This window comes from Cnephaeus nilssonii (genome assembly GCF_951640355.1).
Source record: "Cnephaeus nilssonii genome assembly, chromosome: 13".
NCBI classification, from domain to species: Eukaryota; Metazoa; Chordata; class Mammalia; order Chiroptera; family Vespertilionidae; genus Cnephaeus; species Cnephaeus nilssonii.
Genome location: NC_137084.1, coordinates 10,726,312 through 10,748,242, shown reverse-complemented (window position 1 = coordinate 10,748,242; position 21,931 = coordinate 10,726,312). Strand labels below are relative to the sequence as shown.

At 43.7% G+C, this 21,931-nt stretch overlaps 1 protein-coding gene across 1 annotated transcript; it reads left to right on the top strand.

Moving 5' to 3' along the window:
* Positions 1 to 736: 736 nt before the first annotated feature.
* TRAF6 (TNF receptor associated factor 6) lies at positions 737 to 21,617 on the top strand. The gene is made up of 7 exons (XM_079788134.1): positions 737 to 1,303; positions 6,997 to 7,314; positions 10,660 to 10,810; positions 11,903 to 12,061; positions 14,336 to 14,407; positions 16,692 to 16,769; positions 17,860 to 21,617. Exons 1-7 carry the CDS (start codon positions 1,002 to 1,004, stop codon positions 18,715 to 18,717), a joined length of 1,938 nt encoding a protein of 645 aa, XP_079644260.1. The 5' UTR covers positions 737 to 1,001; the 3' UTR covers positions 18,718 to 21,617.
* Positions 21,618 to 21,931: the final 314 nt, after the last annotated feature.

The window sequence follows — 21,931 nt, the reverse complement described above, 5'->3', positions numbered from 1 at the left end:
ACAATCTAAGGGAAAAGAGGTCAGTGCCCCAGGCTAAATAGTCAGGTATTGCATGTTTTAAAAATTCTTGCAGCACACTGGTTGAAAATTGCTGACCTAGATAGTTATAAATAGTGTACTTACATTACTAGCTAGCTAACCTCACCTTTCCAACAAACCTGTGAGGTAGGTACTATTATCATCCTCATTTTAATATAAAATGAAAAAAAAACGGAAATCATATTACGTAGATTATAATTTATAAAGGGGGGGAAGATAGATTTAAATGAAGCACTCTGGTTTTAGAATATGTGTACGTAAAAGCCACCACCCTGCAATACCTCTTTCAAGAGCCAAATTTTCAGAGGTGGGTGGAAATTTTGTGTGCCTCCCCTGCGAAGTGCCTGTTACATTCCTCAGAGATCTGCATCCAGTAAACAGGGAATTCAAAATAGCTTTCTGGTGACACTGACAGGGAAAGAGGCGGTATAGTTGGCAGCAGTTTCAGGGGAGGGGGGAAATGTTTAATATAGCAGCTTGCTTGCTTGGACAGGTTGAAGGGGAAGGACCAGGTGATAACAGAGGATTCTACCAATCATGAAAACTTCCTTGGCAAGGGAGGTGGAGTCTGGGAGGGATTTAGGAATTCTTGAAGGTCAAGTGATCTAACCCAGTGAGGGGTTTCTCCTGATTGGATAAGGGAAGCTATAAAAGTCGTTTTGATTGCTACTGTTGTGGCAATCTGGCTGCTCACCAGATCGCTCACCGTTACTGGGGCAGATCTCATCGCCTTAGTTCTGGGAGAGAAGGCCAGCCCCAGCCGGTGCTGACAGCTGGACCAGCCCCAGCCGGTGCTGACAGCTGGACCAGCCCCAGCTCCAGGTTGACAGCTGGACCAGCCCCAGCTCCAGGTTGACAGCTGGACCGGCCCCAGCTCCAGGTTGACAGCTGGACCAGCCCCAGCTCCAGGTTGACAGCTGGGCCGACCCCAGCTCCAGGTTGACAGCTGGACCAGCCAGCGCATGCGCCGCAGCATGCAGAACGCAGCGGTGGAGGACCGCAGCCAGGGGGCGCCCCTGCCCGGCCGCTCCTCTCCGCCCCCTCCCCGCCCCAGCTCCCGGGCGGGCAGAGAAGGCGGAAGTAAGGGCATCCGCTGCTGGGGTTTTGGCTCCCGGCGGTCCGCGGACGCGGGAGCGACGGCCTGCGGGCCGAGAGATCGGCGTCCGGGCCGCCTCGGCTCGGAGCGCGGTGCCCGTTCTTTCCTGCTGCCTTGGCTGAGCGGGTTTGTGCGGGCGGAGGAGACGGCGGCCAAAGGACGAAAGCGGTGAGTCTCCTTCCGACGGCCCCCCGGCAGCCGCGGCCTCCCCTCCGCTCTCGCTTCCCGCTGGTGGCGGACGCCGCCCCCTCCCCTCTCCTCTGGCTTCCCAAGAGCTGGGGAGCCTCTCCTGTCCCTTCGCTCCCCCTGTCCCTTCGCTCCCCGAGGTTGGGGACGCCTCCCCCTGTCCCTTCGCTCCCCCGAGGTTGGGGACGCCTCCCCCTGTCCCTTCGCTCCCCGAAGTTGGGGAGCCTCCCCTGTCCCTTCGCTCCCCCGAGGTTGGGGACGCCTCCCCCTGTCCCTTCGCTCCCCCGAGGTTGGGGAGCCTCCCCTGTCCCTTCGCTCCCCCGAAGTTGGGGACGCCTCCCCCTGTCCCTTCGCTCCCCCGAAGTTGGGGAGCCTCCCCTGTTCCTTCGCTCCCCCAAAGTTGGGGAGCCTCCCCTGTCCCTTCGCTCCCCCGAAGTTGGGGACGCCTCCCCCTGTCCCTTCGCTCCCCCGAAGTTGGGGAGCCTCCCCTGTCCCTTCGCTCCCCCGAAGTTGGGGACGCCTCCCCCTGTCCCTTCGCTCCCACAAGTTGGGGACCCTCCCCTCAGCTCCCCAGGCCCGCGGGGACCTCCTTCCCAGCTCACCCCACTCCCGGGCGGGAACCCCGCGCCCCCCAGGTCAGCCCGCACATTCCCCTTCCCGGCAAAGGCAATTGCCCCCTGGATTTTCCCGTCCCTCCGAGCCGATACAAGCTTAAAAAAAATCCCTTTAAGTTCCCAGCGAGTCCCTCTGTCACTGTCATGGGAAAGCTATTTTTGGGTTCTCCGGTGAACTCGTGTGAGGTCCCAGGCAGCAAGTTTAAAAAAAAAAAAAAAGGTTCGGGTGACACGAGTCTTCCTCCCCGCCCCGCGCGGCGCTGGCCCGGGTTCCAGCCGCGGCGCGCAGCCCTTCCCGGTACTGGGCTTTAGCGGAACTGGGCCGGGAGGTGGGACCGGCGGGCGTGCGAACAGAAAGCACCTGACGCGCCGGCAGCCTGGATGCACAGTGTCCGCCGTTTCTTTTGTTTCCCGGGAACTGCGGGTTACCGAACGGCTCGCTCCGCAGCCAGAGAAACCAGAGAAACCCGTTAAGAAAGGCGACGTGTGGGCCCCGTGCACCTGGCCACTGGCGTCGGGTCCATTCCCCTGCGAGTACCGGGGAAGGCGGAGGGGCTTTTCTGACCGTGACGTTGGGGGCGGGGGGGGGGGGGGGAAGGACTCCCTAACTCCAGGGAGAAATGCACTTCGGGCCCTTGTTGCCCACGTGACGGTCCCGGTTTCAGCCTGCACCCGCTGTATCTGCTTGGCGGTATTTCAGGATTGCCACTTGAGGGTCTTTGGTTTGATGAAGATGCCCATCCATTTTTGGCCCCTGGGATTTTGAAAGAAATCATGTGAACAAATAGCGCCGAGCGAGGGGACTGCCCCTTGAATCTGTATTCAAAATCAAGACAGTTGACTGTTTGGCAGCATTTGCATCTGCGGGTCTTTGCATTTTAAGAATAGATTTTTAAGGAGTTAGCAAAACAGTTCCTACCTAGTAGTCCTAAAGCTAGCAGCAGATTAAAGGCATTTCTTTTTCTTTTAAAAAGTATTTTAAATGAAATGGATTGGGATGACACTGGTTGGTAAGATTATGTAGGTTTCAAGTATACATCTCTACGATACGTGATACGTTTGTTTTCCGTGGTTTTACTTTATGAGTCATATGTTTAGCCATGAATGAATTTCTGCTGACTTAAAATTGACCAATTCACAATACGACCTGTTGATTTCTTTAGCTTAGACATTTCTCTCATTAGCACCTGTTGATCTTAGGGAAACAATTTTTGTGCATCACCCTACTCCCCATCCCCCAAAACATTTAACAGTATTCTCTTTGGATTATAATCCTATATAATAAAGAGCTAATATGCAAATGGTCATCACACCCCCGTGCCCTCACGCTGGGGCCGGGGGACCTGAGGCCGCGCCCCCTGCCCGGCCCAGGGTGCGGGGACCTGAGGCTGTGCCCCTCGCCCGGCGGGGTTTGACGGGGGATCTGGGGCTTGACCGCGATTGGGCCGCCCGGTCTGGGTCTCATGTGATATTGAGGCACACATGGGTGGGCAGGGACTTTACTCTGCATCTCGCAGCGCACCCCAGACTCTGACAGGAGATTTTCATATACATTTTACTAATTTTCTTTCATCTCTGACACTTCTATTATAGAGAAAGGGCAAATAGCAATATTAAAATATTTCCTCTAATTAATTCCCTTTTAATGTGCACGAATTTCGTGCAACGGGCCACTAGTATATAATATATTCCCAGATACAAATAGGTGGAATATGAAGTTTGGAAGATAAAGAAACACAAGACACGCAGGACAGTCCCCCTGAAATGATTGCTCTGGCTCTATGATAATACGACCCCACCCCTGTCATCTTTCAGAGCTTATGCAAAGCCAAAGCCTGCTTGGGGAGCAGCTCCTGAGGTGGATATCCGTGGCACCATATAAAGTAAAAAGGCCCCTAAAAGAGCATGTTTTCTGCATGGGTGTCGGATCATGTTCTGCTCACGTCTATAGTGGACTCAAAGTACTTTTTATTCTTCCCTCGGTGCTAATTAAAATAGTGATTGTAGTTAGGAAAGTGACTTTCACTTAAGTCAGTATGCCATCCCAGTCTCTAAAATAAAGGGGGAAATGTTTTAACTTGCTAGAAAGAAAGAGTAAACATACATACTGAGTGGCACTCAAAATACCGTTTTAGCTTAACTTTTTCTTCGCAGTACAATTACGTCGGTCTATATACTGCAGGCACAGAGCGTGACTATCTGAAAAAATTTATTTGGAGGATATAGATAGAGCTTCTGTGTTACTTCTTAAAGCATGAAAAATAATGTGAAAAGCAAATACATCTAGATTTTTAGAGTGCTCACTTTCATGTCTTAACACTGCATTCCTACAGTGGAATTCATTTTAAGGAATTGTGACTGATTGACTGGTTTTCTTAACACATTTGCTATAAAAGGTCTCTTTAAATCAAAATACCTTCAACTCTTTCGAACTGGACTGCCAAGAGGGCAGTATATAGACTACCCAGTAAACTGAATTGTAACTGAACAGTTGGGCAGAAAAAGTAGACTTAGCTCAGTAAGTTGCTTTTTTCTACTGACTAGCACTTTGATTTGATGTACAACTAAGCAACAAATACTAATTTTTCAAAGTGATTTTACTTTTTAAAAAAGTAAGTGGTTAAAGATCCAAAAGATAAAAATACCTAGAATTGTCAAGGGTGTGTATAATGGTCTCTCTCAAACTTTTTTGGGGGAGTGGGAATTAAAAAGCCTTTGATACATATTGGACAACCAGACATCAGTTGGTTGCCTTAGAAAGTTACATACCCTTTCACCTAATAATTCTACTTCTAGGAGATTTACCTAAGTAACTGGGCACAAAAATGTATATGGGAAGAAAAATAGCAAAGGCTATAAACCCTAAGTGTAGCATAATAGTGTCATCCGTCCTCAGGTTTGGAGGCTATAATCAGGGCCTTCTGCCCCACCCTGGACCACAGGTACATGGCTAGTTCTGTGTTTGCCACTATCTTGCCATCCCTTGCTGCCTCTCAGCCTGTACCAAGTCTTTCCTCGGAATCCGCATTAGCTATAACAAGGCTTTGGGAGCTTTTATTTTTTGTTTTAATCCTCTCTCGAGAATATGTTTGTTGATATTTAGAGAGCGAGGGAGAGAGAGAAAGAGAGAGAGAGAGACATCAATTAGTTGCCTCCTGTATTCGCCCAGACTGGGAACCACACCAAACTCACAACCTAGGTATGTGCCCTGACCCGGAATAGAACCCATGACCCTTCGGTGTACAGGATGACACTCCAACCAACTGAGCCACACCGGCCAGGGCCTGGGAGCTATTTTTAAATTTTCGAAAATACTATGTCAAAGGTAAAATAAAATGCCAAATTTTCTCTATTGATTCTTTGAAATTCTATCAACCCAGCATAATAATGCTAGACAAGTCATGTTTTGTAGAAGCTGGAGGTCAGCACTTTAGTCTAGTGTAATAAAAATAAAGAGAAAGAAATTTTAAATGCAGCTTTATAGACAAATTTGTCACAACTCCAAGAGGCAAACATGGTATAGTACAAAGTGCACAGGCTCTGGGGTCAGGTAGACCTGGGTTCTCATTCCAGCTCTGTTGTTGATTAGTTGAATAGTCCTCGGCAAGTTACTTCACCTTTTTAAGCTCCGGGGTTTCCACTTTGCTAGAGGGGAGGGGGCAGTGAAATTGCTGCATAAAATTACTCGAGAGAGCTGCACATAACAGTGACTCGTTCTTACTTCCAGGCACAGTTCTACGTGCTTTCACATACCGGCACATGGGTTCCTCTCGGTCATTCACCACTTGGCTGTCCTGCCCCTCCAAGCCAGAACAGGGCCTCAGCCTTCGTAGGTGCTCATCAGACTGGACGCAAAATCTTTCTGAGCAGAAGGAAAAGATACCCGTGGTGGCCAAACAAAGATAGAGGATTGCTTTCGCAACCCACCAGGGGGATGACTGTTCACCATATTGACCCGAAGCTTGAGTTCCGTTTCTAGAACTGTATCTGGCACCTAGTGGGAATTTTCCAGTCTACTGCAGAGACCTGGTCAATAGGCTGTGAATTGCCTTTAGACATTCGTTTCTCACTCAATAATATATGATTTAGAGTTTGAAGGCATCCCACCTACCCACGAAACCAGTAGTTTTCCATAGACAAAGGAAACCTCACTTGTTTTTCCTGTCAGATGATGAAACATAGTCACTTGACATGACTGAAGGCAGAAGGACATACAAATATACTTTTCAATTCTGTTCTTCCTACACAATAGAAATCGCCACACTGAACATTTGGGAAGTACTCATGGAATTTGAGATCTAGAAGAAGAATCCAAGATCCAAATAGTTAAATTGCACCAAATCACACACCTAATGCTTGCACATGATCATCTAACCCAGGGGTGGGGAACCGTTTTTTCTGCTGAGGGCCATCTGGATATTTATAACATCATTCGCTTAATATAATTCACTTAATGTAACTTTATGTTGCTATGAAAGAAGCTCCTAGATTTATTGCATTTCGAGTCCTGCCTACAGTTGCCTTGGCAGGGCTGGACCAAATGATTTCGAGGGCCTTATACAGCCCACGGGCCAGACATTCCCCATCCCTGATCTAACCCCTTGTACATTGCTCTTCCTTGCACTGCCTGCTGGTCCTACTGTTCCCTTCAGCTCAGGATACTTGAGGGAACTTCGGCAGCATAATTAAGTTCTTCAGCAGATGTTTAATGAACACCTATTATGTGAAAGATCTTGTGCTGAGTACTAAGGATATGAAAAGTAAATTCTTGACTTCAGTCACAGGAAACAGAATTTAAACAAAATTGTGAGATAGCTAAGTATTGCAATGGAGGTCATGTCTTCTTTTAACTTTACATTCTATCTACCTACTAGATCTTGAACTCCTTGACTTATTATAGAATACTATTCATGAAGTAGAGCTCAAAAAACTTGTAAAGTTTTCCATAAATAACATTAATGCAGCTTTTCTATATCACGAAGAAGTGACCTGTCTCGGTATGCTACAATGTATGTGTATGTGTATGCATGTTAAGGCATTTTTTTCTTGCTATTTTTACAGAGTAATTGATAAGCTCGTTACTATGAGTCTGCTAAACTGTGAAAGCAGCTGTGCATCCAGCCAGTCTGAGAGCGACTGCTGCGCGGCCATGGCCAGCTCCTGTAGCGCTGCAGCCAAAGAGGACAGCGTGGGCGCCACGGCCAGCACAGGGAATCTCTCCAGCTCTTTTATGGAAGAGATCCAGGGGTACGACGTGGAGTTTGACCCACCCCTGGAAAGCAAGTATGAGTGCCCCATCTGCTTGATGGCGTTACGGGAAGCCGTGCAAACACCATGCGGCCATAGGTTCTGCAAAGCCTGCATCACCAAATCAATAAGGTACGTGAGCATAAGAAAGAACTGTGTCCTCTAACAGAACCAAATACGGAGAACGATATTCCACAGGACACGGGGCATCCCCAGAGTAGTCTTATATGTAAACACCTTCTCAAGGAGAAAGATCACTGGACAGAAACTTGAGACATCTGCATTCTTACCCTAGTTCCTACTGTGGTATGAAAGGTAAGGTCTGTCTTCTACCCTCCTCTGGTCCCCAGATAAATAAGTTCTCTATGCTTTAAGACAATAATATAAGCCCTGGCTGGTTTGGGTCAGTGGATAGAGCGTCGGCCTGAGGACTGAAGGGTCCCAGGTTCAATTCCGGTCAAGGGCACATGCCCAGGTTGCGGGCTTGATCCCCAGTGAGGGGTGTGCAGGAGGCAGCTGATCAATGATTCTCTCTCATCATTGATGTTTCTATCTCTCCCTCTCCCTCTCCCTTCCTCTCTGAGATCAATAAAAATATTTTAAAAAAGGAAATAACATAAAATAAGTACACCTTAAATGATAGTAGAGTGTGATCAGCTCAACCATACAAAGAATGCTGACTCTATAATCGATCAGTGATGGTTTTAGCCACATGAAATTCTGTCTGTTATCTGATATCTATGGACAAAAGTAAAATAACTAGTATTTTTAAAGAAAGTATTAGTCGATGCCTCTACCTTCACAGTATATCCAAAATTCAGTCCCTTCTCGCTGCCTCCACTGCTGCCACCCTGTTCTGAATCCCCATCAGCTCAGTCGCAGGCCTGCTTCTCAGAACCCTTGCCTTCCAGACTGTTCTCAGGGTAGCAGCCAGAGGGAACTGGTCATCTCTGCTCAGAACATTGCAGCAAGTCATCTGCGTGTTAGGCCCTGTTCTTAGGTCCATCATCCATTTTCTGACCTCCTGTCCACTATTCTCTCCTGCCACCAGGTCACTCTGCTGTTCCTTCAGCATGCCAAGCATGCTCCTGCCTTGGGCATTGGCTTTTGCTGTTCTCTCTGTGGAACATTCTTTCTTCAGTTAACTGTCTAGCTAACGTCTTTCACTCCCTCCAGTGTGGCTCAGACCTCACCTCTCATAGGTGCCCTGGCTGTCCTGTTCATACCACAGTATGCCTCCCCTCTGTCGCCCCCCACACTCCCAACCTCTCTTACCCAGTTAGAAATAAGCTCCTTGAGAGCAGGGGTTGTGAGCTATTTTATTTCTGGATATTTCCTATGTGCCGGAAGTGTGCTCAGTACCAAGGTTGCTTTAACTGAATGAAGGTATTTGGGAGTTCCACGAATGATTCAAGTTCATCTCCCAAGAAGTAAATACGTTTTACTTAATTCAAAAGTAGATGGGAATATTTTAGGTGACTAAGGAAGTAGTGGGAGGATTTTATGTTCTTCAATAAATAAGCATCTAGTTATATTGGTGAAATGATTTGTAAGTAGGTAAAGCTGGTTACTTACTATCTTGCAGATTTTTCTTTCAACTTTTAAATTGACTTTTTTCTTTTCTCGTGGTGTCCTTGTCTGGGTTTAGTATCAGGGTAATAAAATGAGTTTGAAAGTGTTCTTTCCTCTTCCATTTTTTGGAAGAGTTTAGGAACAATGGGTATTCATTTTTCTTTAAATGTTTGGTGGAATTCACCAGTGAAGCCATCTGCCCCTGGACTTTTGTTGGTTGGGAGGTTGAGAGGGTGTGGGTTTTTTGGGAGGTGATTACTGATTTACTCTGTATACTAGTAATCTGCTCAGATTTTCTGTTTCTTCATGATTCAGTCTTCATAGGTCGTATGTACCATATTATGGATCACTGACTTTTTGTAGATAGAGAGATGTAGAGTATTTTATTAAATGTCACATGTCCAGGAAGATCATCTTTAGCAGTTTTTTAATAGCAAGATATTCATGAAAGTAATGGACAGTGGTCTTAAAAGGAAGTAAAACCCACAAAAGGAAGTCTGAGGCTTTCTTTTCCTATCTCCCTCTCACCTAGAAATGACCGCTTACTTTGAGTCTAATGTTCTTAAAAGAATGGCTTCAAACTTTCTCATCCATTATAATCATTCAGGAAATCAAAATACATGTTAATCTAGTTCCATTTGCTATGGATAATGGTTTCCAGTTTACTTTGTAAGTTTGTTTTTTATTTTCTCTTTGACATCCATAACTTAGATCTTGGGTATATACGTCAATAAATTTGTTTATAGTGTCCTATGCTTCTCATAAAAGATTTGACTGTACTAAGAACATTATTCTGACAGGAGCCTCATTAAAGATTGGCTGTCTCTCTCACCTTTATTAGTTCTAAGGCGTTTGACAGTAGACCTTTTTTTACCTACCATGGTAATTTCCACTGTGGCTTACACACAGGAGTTGCTCAGCAAATGATTTGAGTGATTGATTAAAGCTTCAGTAGTCTACCTGACCTGCCACATTTTGTGAGTGAAGATTTAGACACCCCAAAAAGTTAAAGGGAAGGGACAGACAACCAAACTTCCTGGGGATGGTTTTTCCCATCATAAGATGAAGTAACCACTAGGAAACCACTGGGAAGGAGGAAAGAGGTCCTTTAACTCCCTACTAAATTGTCCCCTAGACATAAAAACAAAGGAAAACTTTGGTTGTCCATGACCTATTGAAGTGTTATTGGTATTTCAAGCAGCATATTTAGTTTATCTCACTAGCATGTTGTGTAGCTGCTGACAGAACAGAGGCCTGCCAGACTGCAAAATCCCTATCCTTAACTTGACTTCATTTAAGGACAATCAAAATCGGACTTTATTCAGTTAATTTTTCTCATTTTTTTGGTTGAAATCTATCCCACAGTCTAAAATCCCATAGTTTTTTTGGCCCTAGCTGGTTTGGCTTAGTGGGTAGAGTGTCGGCCTGGGGACAGAAGGGTCTCAGGTTCAATTCCGGTCAAGGGCACCTGCTTGAGTTGTGGGCTTAGTCCCCAGTAGGGGGCGTGCAGGAGGCAGTCGATCAATGATTCTCTCTCATCATTGATATTTCTATCTCTCTTTCCCTCTCCCTTCCTCTCTGAAATCAATAAAAATATTTAAAATAAAAATAAATTAAAAAATAAAATCCCATAGTTTTTTATTGGTCACCAATATGGTACTAGTTGTATTCATTGCATAAAAGAACAGTTCATGAACTGTCCATAAAAGGACAGGTGTTGGTTTTTTGATTTGGGTGGGGGGAAAGTAATATTATGAAATATAATGTGTTAAATTATTTTCCATAGGAAATAATAAGTGGAGAATGTATATGTGGTGAGTTAAAACCTGTAAAAGTTGTTTGTATTTTTTAATGTTAATATTTGTTTAAGTCTACTAAATGTATGTACCTTGTTTGTTTCTTTAGGGATGCAGGTCATAAATGTCCTATTGATAATGAAATACTGCTGGAAACTCAACTCTTTCCTGACAATTTTGCAAAACGAGAGATTCTTTCTCTGATGGTGAGGTGTCCAAATGAAGGTTGTATGCACAAGATGGAACTGCGGCATCTTGAGGTATTAAAGTTATTTCTTAGCCTTATTAGCATATAGGCAAGGCAGTTCCTAGAGAATAGAGACTTTGCTGTGTCCACCAGTGTATTGTCGGCGCCTAGCATATAATTGCTTAGTAAGGTACCAACCCTTTCATCGTCTATAATAATAAAAGCATAATATGCTAATTAGACCAGACAGCCAAACGACCTTCCAGACGTCCTTCTGGACAAAACTGGGGCTGTGCAGGCTGAGGCAAGCCACCGCAGCTGCAAGGGCCAAGCCCCTTGCATGAATTTTGTGCATCGGGCCTCTAGTTGGATATAAGTAGAAAACAAAAATTTCTTATTCCATTTTCTCTGGCCTTGCCAAATGATAATAAAGAAATCAATATTCTTTAAGTTTTGGGGTGAACATTATTAACTATAATACTGAAGAGCATTTTAAATATAAGTGTCACATTTCAATCCCATAACTTCACTTATTTCTATCTTTTTGTTTTTAATCCTCACCCTAGGCTAGGAAGGACACACATACACACACACACGGACACACACACACACATCAATGTGAGAGAGAAACATTGATTGGTTGGCTCCTGTATGTGCTCCAACAGGGGATCGAACCCGCAACCTAGGTATGTGCCCTGACCTGGAAATCAAACCCTCAACCTTTTGGTGTATGGGACGATGCTCCAACCAACTGAGTCACCCAGCCAGGGCTATTTTTCTCTTTTTGAAATAAGCAACAAGTCTCATAGCCATCATCTTAGTACCCTCATACTTTTTTCTCTTTTTTCTGAATTGTGCGTTTTATTATTAACTAAATGGAGTCTTTCTATAACTTGAGATGAACTGAAGTTATCAGGTAAAAGAATTTGCTTTTAAATTAAATAAATGCATTTTTAGCTTGGTGGTTTTATGAGAAATTAAGTATCATTTATGATCTGTTCGAAATTAAGTGTTTAAAACATATTTGTAACTTGCCCTTTTTACTTAGCTCCTTGTGAAGGAGTAGCTGTTTTGAGAGAGAACAGTATATACTCAGAAGAGATTATATTTAGGAGATTTCTTAAAGATTAGCAGATGCTAATCAATTCTTTTTTCCTTATTATAGGATCATCGAGCACATTGTGAGTTTGCTCTTACAAACTGTCTTCAATGCAACCGTCCGTTACAAAAGTGCCAACTTAATACTCACATTCTCCAGGAGTGTCCAAGAAGACAGGTTTCTTGTAAGAACTGTGCTATGTCAATGGCATTTGAAGATAAAGAGGCATGTACTACTTGGATTTCTTAATTTCACTACTTCTTAATTTGTTTTTATGTACATTTAAGGGCTTCACAGTAGATGAGGATGCTATTTCATTTCTGAGTCTATATTATCAGTTGTGGGAAGATTGATTTTTAAGAAAGAAAGTTCAGTAAACCATTTTAGTGACTAAATGTAGGGTTTATATTTGTATATCTTTAATCATTTTTAAAAATAATTTTTATTAATTTTAGAGAGGAAGTGAGAGGGAGAGAGACAGAAATATAAATGGTGAGAGAGAATCATTGATCGGCCGCCTCCTGCATGCCGGGAGGATGGGCCCGCAATCCGGGCATGTGCCCTGACCGGGAATCGAACCGTGATCTCCAGTTTCTCAGGTCAGTGCTCAACCACTGAGCCGCGCTGGTCAGGCTGTATATCTTTATTAGAACATTGTTTATACTACTTACCACCATAGTAGATCTGCAAGTAACAAAGCCTTCCAGGAAAGGTGAGCTGATCTACTTTCCTATGTGATATTTTAATGACCAGTCTTGGATTAGAGACAAACAAGTAGAATGATGCCTGTATAAGACTTATGCTTTATTATTAATGGGATGTTAAAACTTTTATGGAGAATAAATTAAATTAAATCTCACAACGTGTGTTTTTTGGTGATAAATCACTGAGCTATGCACATATAATGAATTCACTTTTCTGGGAATATGTTACACTTCAATTAAAATGTTACCATTAAAAAGAAATTTCAGCCCTAACTGGTTTGGCTCAGTGGATAGAGTGTCGGTCTGCACACTGAAGGGTCCCAGGTTCGATTCTGGTCAAGGGCATGTACCTTGGTTGCGGGCACATCCCCAGTAGGAGGTGTGCAGGAGGCAGCTGATCGATGTTTCTCTCTTATCGATGTTTCTAACTCTCTATCCCTCTCCCTTCCTCTCTGTAAAAAATCAATAAAATATATATTTTTAAAAATAAATAAAAAGAAATTTCATGGCACCTGACAACATCATGATGATAGAGCAGGTTTTTTTTCATATAACTATTAACCTTAAACTTTATTTCTTATACAGTCAAATCTTGTTTCTCAAACATCTCTCATCTCAAACAGTTCGTTCCTTGACCAAGTTGTTCACAGAAAAAATGTCTGGGTTGTGGAACCAAACTTGGGTTTCCAGCCTGACAACACTTTCATGCCGATCCCTCAGCATGACAAAAAGTGTCTTCAGGCAACAGAGGAGAGAATGCTTTTGTTGCTGGCAGAAATCAACAATTAGCACAATTTTAAAACATCAAGAGGCCTTATTAAAAGTGCTAATGTTGCAAAGGGTGTGAAAGAAGCAATAATCACAGTCAATTGAAAGGAAGAAAAACTGAACCAGCAAAGATGCTGCATGCTGACCTGAAAGACATCCTGGACCCAATGCTAAAAGTGATTCCTTTAAGACTAGTAGGGGATCGCTCGATAAATTTAAGAAAAGCAGTGTATTTATAGATTAAACAGTGTATTAGGCATGTATTGGATGTAAGAAAGGTTAAAATGGAATCATTTGGGGGTCTGGAAAAGATTAATTCAATTTACATTATTTCTAATGGGAAAAAATGATTTGGTTTTCAAACAAATTCCTTCTCGAACAGCCTTCTGGAACTAATTAAGTTCGAGAACCGAGGTTCCACTGTAAGTTTATCTTGGTAATTTTTCCTACTTTCTTATGCAATCAAGCATATTATACTCATTAAATTGATGAGATATTCAAAAAACATCAGCTGACTTCCTGAAAATGGGGAGAAGGCTGAGGCATAACTAGAACAAATTGATGTTTTCCTAAACTTCAGTAAATTAAGTGGATGTAACCTGAAAGTACAAATTCATTGAACTTTAGAAAACAAGGTTCACCCTTCCAGGGCCTGTGAGAATCTGAGCACCAGAGCCTCCTGCCCTAATAGTGCTCCGTTCTCTCACCCCCTAAGAGATAGAATTAGATACAGTATTGGCCAGTGATGTCCAAACTAGTCACAGATGCTCTGCCTCCGGTTAAAAGAAGTGATTTCAAAGATTCTCTTTTGTGTACTGTATTCTTTTAAAGCGCTGAAACGCAAGATGTATCTCATTACTTACTATACTGGCAGAGGGAGAGAAAACAACCTTTACATGTTATTCTCACTTTTTTATTTAACACACATCGATGTCCTTAATTTATTTATAGTGAAAAGTTACTTTTATAAAAATAGGGGGGTGGGGGTTTTCTCATGTTTCTCTTATATTTTTCTATTAAAATTTAGATCCATGACCAGAGCTGTCCTTTGGCAAATGTCATCTGTGAATACTGCAGTACCATGCTCATCAGAGAACAGGTATAATGATTTCTTTTCATGAATTAATATTTCCGTAATAGATTAAAGGAGTGGGTTCGGTTTTTAATTAAATCAATACGGCAAAGTGAATACAGGTTGACAAAGTGTTAGAACTATGAAAATTTTTCACAAAATTAATAAATATGAATATTTTAGAAAAACAAATACTCAACTCTCTCTAAGTACTTAAAGTCATTAATATAATCTCCATGTTTATGTATATTTATACAAGTTCCAGACAAAATCAGGTAATTTAAGATACAAATAATCAAAATTCCCATTTAAAGGAAAAACACACACACCTTAAATACACTGAGTGGCCAGATCATTATGATCTCTGAACGCACAAAAATCTGGCCACTCAGTGTGTGTGTGTGTGTGTGTGTGTGTGTGTGTGTGTGTGTGTGTGTGTATTAGAGGCCCGGTGCATGAATTTGTGCATGGGTGGGGTCCGGCCAGCCTGGCCAGGGGGAGGGGACACGGGCGGTTGGCCAGCCTGCCTGCTGGTCGAACTCCTGGTCGAGGGGACAGTTTGCATGTTAGCCTTTTATTATATAGGATATACACTGAGTGGCCAGATTATTATGCGTTCAGAGATCATAATAATCTGGCCACTCAGTGTCTATATTTACACACTGCAATAAGGGTCATAGGTATCCAGAGACTAGCCAAAAGAACAATGAGATAGAGGAGAGCAGGTCTGTCCAGTGGTAGAGCATCATTTGTCCCCATGGCCCCTGGGACACATTGAGAGATTCTGACATTCCCAGGATCTGAACCCCTCTGTTCAGTTGTCCTCTAGACCACTGATGGGGCTGTGGCGGCAGCAGCAGAGACAGTAGAGAACTGCATTTACATTATTAATAGAGACAGGAAAATTCCATCTGATTGCTAGCTTCTGACATTTGGGGAATTTACCCACACAATTTGAATATTAGTCACTATTTATACACCCATGAAATCTGCAAACCCAGAGACCATAATTGATTACCTGACTAACTAGAAGCAAGCAAAACCTGTCACTCCACTAAACTTTTCCATTTGTCTAAACAGAGTCCTATGGTTTTTTTCCAATAGTCTTCATGTGAAGGTGTTAAGCTTTGTTTTGCTTATGAAATCTCACCTCCCTGGTTTTTCTTTTTGCTCTGCTGTAATATTTAAATGAAACCACGCAGCACATCTGAAACCCGCCAAAAATAAAACTTAATGTAGGAAAAAATCCGTGGTTAACAGAAAACCTAGGTTTTGACCCTGGTTGTGCCACTGACTTGCCGCGGATCTCTGGCAAGGAAGTTGAAATTCTAGATAAGGGATCAGCAAAGCAGCCTGCCAGCCCAATCTGGCCCGCTGCCTGCTTTTAGAAATAAGTTGTATTGGCACACACCCATGCCATGTGTCTGCTCGTCATCTGTGACTGGTGTTCTCCCACAGTGACAGAGGTGAGTACTTGGGACAGAGACCATGGGGCCTACAAAGCTGAAATATTTACTATCTGACCCTTTATAAGAAATGTTGCTGCCCGCTGTTCTGGATGATGCAAAATTGAAAGATTGAGTTAAATGGTCTCTAATACAATTTCCGCTTGAAATATCTATGACTATAACTAACCTAAATTTCTAAAGGGAATTTGGTAGCCAGTTCCAAATATGATTCTCCATAATGGGTCTTACTTTAAAAAGTGTTTTTAGAATCCCCAAATCAAAAGCTGACACATTCTTTGGAACTTTTATTAATGTGCTTATGAAATACTTGCTAACATCTGAGTCTCCCATTGTAGCCAAAACATGCCCAGGTTAACAAAAGGTAAGGTTTGTGAAAGGCGGTCATGAGGGAAGTACCGGGTACAGTCCGTGGCTTTAATGTGCACAGTTGGCCGGTCCCTATTAAATGGCCCGGGCCACAGTGAGAGTCGTGGTGAGGTTTGCAGTTGAGGCTGACATCAGAAGGTGCTTTTTCTTTAAAATGCCACTATAGCGTTCCAGTTCCCAGCAACAGGAACAAATTCATTTTCTTGAATTGAATTTTGAGCCATTTGGGGGGTGGTATGTGATGTTGGTATTTCCTTTTCTCTGTGACTTTTGGAAGTAAATATTATTTTAATCTTCGTCGGCTACCTGGTTTCTGTTGCATCTATTCAACTCTGCCATTGCGATGCAGAGGCAGCCACAGATAATACATGACTTTGTTCATGTGAAATGTAAACCTTTATTTTAAGTGTGATCTCATCAAACTAGAATATGATATGCAGGGAAAAACATTTTTCAACTTCTGCTTTTGTTTTCAGATGCCTAATCATTTTGACCTAGACTGTCCTACAGCCCCAATTCCATGCACTTTCAGTTCTTTTGGTTGCCATGAAAAGGTAAGCTGTTTCTTTTTTTTTTTCTTTTGACTCTTGAATATAGATCAAGAAAATTCAGTTATATAGTGCAGTGGAGAATATTAGTGGGAATGGAGGTACCTGGCAAGGTTTTATCTTTCTTAACCAAGGACACTTAGGAGCAAATGGTTTACACATTCTAGCCTGGCCTCGGTCCCAGTCCCTCTTCAGTACACTCATAAAACTAAATAACCAGAAAATAACCCTAGCCCCTTTACACACACATTTTGGTGAATCAACATATTGAGGGACTCATCTGAAGAGCTAATGAATATTCTGTTCGGTCCTTCCCGAAGACCTCCCCTAGGATTCCATCGGCCAAAGAGAGATTAAAGAAAAACCTCAAGACAAAGGATATGGCACGCTTTCCCTCCCGGGAGCACGCCCACACCTCTCCCTTCCCCACCTCCTTCTTCCACAGGCGTGCATCTCCTAAACTTCAAGGGACTCCCACAACACTTGCACCAGGCGAGCGGTGGGCAGTGGCAGCTCGTCCCAGGCTTACCCCTTGAGCCTGTCATCAGGGCCCCCATTTTCTCTGACCGCCCAGTGAGCTCACTTCTGTCACTGTGACTTTAATTTCTCAGCCAAAACAGCCCCATCTGGGCTCTCTCATGTTGCTTCCCCACGCCTTGTATCTTTGCTGTTTTTCTCCTAAACTCTAAGGGCCCCCATGAGACTTGCAACCAGGGGATCGGTGGGCAGCGGCAGCTCTACCCAGGCTACCCTCCTGAACCGGTCTCCAAGACCCCCTTTTCTCTGACTTTTTCTTTCCTATTGCTTCTCCTACCTGACTGGCCCCAGCTTGAATAAACATCCTCTCAAAAGCCACCCGGACTCATGTTGTGAAATCTTTCCTACACAAAGTCAGGAGCCCACACACTACGGTCAGACCCATCCCGGGCTCAGACCCTGTCCAGTAACAATAGGATCGAGAATATGGAGGCAAAGAAGGTTGTAGGGGATTGAGAGAAATGGTGACGTTACTTAAAACCTTTTATTTGGCGTGGCTGGGCCCCTTTCCTAGTCGCCAGTATCTATCGCCAGCCTAAGGCTTGTGCTTGATTTTTAGATGCAGAGGATTCACTTGGCACGCCACCTCCAAGAGAATACCCAGTCACACATGAGAATGCTGGCCCAGGCTGTTCAGAGTTTAAACCTGGCTGTAGCTCCCACGCCTCAACGATATGAGCCTGCGTCTCTGGTTCGGGTCCCCTCTGGGTGTAACCCAGAGGTCTACGATTTTCAAGAAATCATTCAACAGCTAGAGGGTCGCCTCGTAAGACAAGACCATCAAATCCGGGAGCTGACTGCGAAAATGGAAACTCAGAGCACGTATGTAAGTGAGCTCAAACGAACTATTCGAACCCTGGAGGACAAGGTTGCTGAAATAGAAGCACAGCAGTGCAATGGGATTTACATCTGGAAGATCAGTAACTTCGGGATGCACTTGAAATCTCAAGAAGAGGAGAAACCCGTGGTCATTCACAGCCCTGGGTTCTACACAGGCAAACCCGGATACAAACTCTGCATGCGCCTGCACCTTCAGTTACCAACTGCTCAGCGCTGCGCAAACTACATCTCCCTCTTTGTCCACACAATGCAAGGAGAGTATGACAGCCACCTCCCTTGGCCCTTCCAGGGTACCATACGCCTCACAATTCTCGATCAGTCCGAAGCACCTATCAGGCAAAACCATGAGGAGATAATGGATGCCAAACCGGAGCTGCTTGCCTTCCAGAGACCCACAATCCCACGGAACCCGAAAGGTTTTGGCTATGTGACTTTTATGCATCTGGAAGCCCTAAGACAAAGAACCTTCATTAAGGATGACACTTTGGTAGTTCGCTGTGAGGTCTCTACTCGCTTTGACATGGGTAGTCTTCGGAGAGAGGGTTTCCAGCCACGGAGCACGGACGGAGGGGTATAGCATCCCTCGTCTGTTTGTTTTCTAAAAGCCTCCTGGAGAAAACGGCCTTTTCTTGCCCTGTCCGCAATAATAATATGTAAACAGCAAAAGCAGAGGGGGGAATGGAATACCCACCAGTGAATGTGATGAGGGAGGTCGCTCTTGTCACTTGTACTTGTTTCTGTTACAAATACCTAAAGCAGTTTTTCCCTGGGATCTACGGGTTCCATGCTTTTTCAGGATTGTTACTACTGAAGTACCTGTGGCACATGGTAGCAGCTACTTGTCATTAGTATACCTCTTCATTGTGCTTTCATGGGCCTTTTTCCAGAAAATTCTGTCAAAAGCCCAGGGTTGGAGTAGCAAAGCTCAACCCTTTTAATAGTAATGGACACGCCTTAAAAGTTTAGCTTATTTTTCTAGTATTGTATGTAATATATTAAACTTGAGAATCACTACCGCCTTGTGCTGGTGCCAGTGGGAAGTTGCTACTATAAAGTTGAGTTCTCATTTTATTTGACCACCAGTAGCTTTCAGAGGATTTGAACTTTAATCCTTGGAAAATTAAGTTCTCATTCACCCCATTTCTCTCTGGGGTGTTACTAAGGCTATTCAGGGACTAGTTTAAACCCTGAATATTAACCTTACTTTTTTAGTGTGAACATGTCTGTTGAAGAAATCTTGTTAAAGCCTTTCATTCTTCCTTGCTTACTTATATCTTCGAGGCTACAAAGTAGCCTTTTCAGAGTTTAGAATGCAGCGGCTCAGTGTTGTGCTGTAAATCCCTTGATGTCTACTCAATGCAGAGTGAGTTCCACAGCCCTGCAGATGTTCTCTGACGCTTAATGCTTGTAGGACAAGGAGAGGCACACATAATTACCAACATCACAATTTAAAATGGCTCAGCTAGTCAGCTAATATGGCTTCTCAGTGGTGGTGACAAGAGCTGTTTGAACCAGACATTTTCAGCTTTTCTCAACACCCTCTGGTTTAGTTAAGTGGGACAAAATTGATTGTCAAGGAGCAAAATTTCTTAATACTTGGGAGATCATTGGTGCTACCTGAGCAGTCACCAAACTAAGGTGGGAAGTCATAGTGTTACATCAGGACTTAGCTTGAGCAGTTGCTTTAGTCCAACAGTTCATACCTGAGGAGGACCATGGAGAATTTATTAAAGTGGCTAAGTGCTCCTCATAGGGAGAGATGACTTCTGTGCTATTGCATATCTGTTAAAGGCCTATAGGTATGAGTATCATGGTGCCTTCTAGCTCCCAGGGTGTCCTCCAACTAGTATGGGCTCTTCTCAGGAATCTAAGGGCCTTAGTACCTTGCCACGATGTGGTTCGAGATTCTCCCCGGGACCGCCACCATGGGTGCATGCTTACCCACCCCCAGCGCTGCCACTGCGCCCACCCACAGCTTCACTAACGGGGGCAGGGGAAAAAGGGTTGCTATTACTCCTGTCAGTGGACTTTGTGGGAAAGAGAGGGGTGTGTCTCTGAAGTTAATTGTCACTATGTGTCAAAGAGTTCAGAGAACACTGATTAAGGAAACATTTTCCCGATTGGTGAAAATTAGCTCAGCTATGCTGACCTACCCCTGCTGGAAGGTTCTGCAGTGTATTACGCAGCATGCAGTGTATTATGTGGTGCATAATAAAATTTTTTTAAAAAAGGAATCTAAGAGGACCCATACACTATACAGTTTGCACAAGGTTGTTTAAAGTTGTGTGGCCGTGAGAGATCGTACTGTCTCTCCTGAGCAGCCATATCAGAGACCCCTGACCAGTGTTCAAGACCAGCCTCAGGAAAAGCTAAGAACCATAGGATTTCACTTCTGTGTGGGCCGTAAAACTGAAACGCACAGACACAGACAGCAGTGTGGTGGTTACCAGAAGGAAAGGGGTGGGCAAGCAGCAAAGGGTAAAGGGGCCAAAGGTATGGTGATGAGAGCTGATTTGACACTTAGGGTGATGGGCACACCATGCAGATCGTGTATCATAGAAACCTACACTTGAAACCTATATAATCTTATTAACCAATGTCACCCCAATAAACTTAATTAATAATTAAAAAAAAAAAAAGATCAGCCACAATTTCAAGAGGAAGCAAAGAGACTTTGTGGAGAAGAAAGGTTTCGGTTCCAGGCAGAGCCAGACGGGAAAGTCACTTCGACCTTTACCTTTATCTCTCTACCTTCCCTCCCCACCCCACATTGAGGCTCCTGCTCTGGTGGGTTTATGTTTTAAAATGAAAATCAAGCCCTAGGCGGTTTGGCTCAAGTGGATAGAGCATCAGCCCACAGACTGAAGGGTGGTTTGATTCTGGTCTAGGGCACGTACCTCAGTTGCAGGCTCCATCCCGGCCCTAGGGCCCATGCGAGAGGCAACTCATCAATGTGTCTCTCTCACATCCCTTCCAATCTCTAAAACTCAATGGAAAAATATCCTCGGGTGAGGATTAACAAAAAATAATAATTAAATGAAAATCAAGGTCTTGCAGAGATCCTGTTCCCCAGTGCCATTGTCAGTACCCCCTGATCATCGACTAGGTGGCAGTCGCTGGCTTCTGAGGCTCATTGCAGCAGCACCCTCTCTCTCGGCAGGGACCCCCGGAACCCCTGCTGTCCCTGTGATTGTGTGTCGAATAAGAAGTCATCATCGCGTTCCATTTACAAAGTAAATGCTGTTTATTTTTGTTGCCTACCAAAAAATCTGAAGGAAATATACAAAACTATTTTTGATGGCTTATTTTCTTTGTGCTGCCTTGTATGTTTTACATTTTCTATAATAAACATGTACTTTTACCAGAAAAAATTAAATGTTGCCACAAAACATTCAACCTCACCAAAAAAGGAAATGATATTTAAAAGCTTCCTGGTCTGGTCAAATTTCTATTAAAAGCGTGGCTGTGCATTAGGTACTGAGGAGTCATTTCCTGCTTTGTTTTTTTTTTGTGTTTTTTTTTTTCTTCTTTTTTTTCCTCTACTCAGGAATCTTAATCCAAATAGTATCGGGTGTTTTTAATCTAACTTCAATTTCTAGCTCCAGGTTTCCTATTTGTAAAATGAGGAGTTGGATTAGACGTTTCTAAGGTCCACTCCAGCCATAAAGTTCTGCTTTAACACATTAGGTTCTAACTAGCAGCATATCGACAACACTTACGAAAGGGTTTTGCCAGCAGAAAATAGTTTTAGCTTATTTTTTGCTGACAATACTTTACTTCAACTGGGTCTG

Bases quoted from the DNA above. Each gene is read 5' to 3' on its own strand.
- TRAF6 (XM_079788134.1), top strand. From the start codon at position 1,002: ATGCGCCGCAGCATGCAGAACGCAGCGGTGGAGGACCGCAGCCAGGGG. The intron at 1,304-6,996 runs GTGAGTCTCCTT...CTATTTTTACAG, and splicing joins GCGGCCAAAGGACGAAAGCG to AGTAATTGATAAGCTCGTTA. The intron at 10,811-11,902 runs GTATTAAAGTTA...TCCTTATTATAG, and splicing joins TGGAACTGCGGCATCTTGAG to GATCATCGAGCACATTGTGA.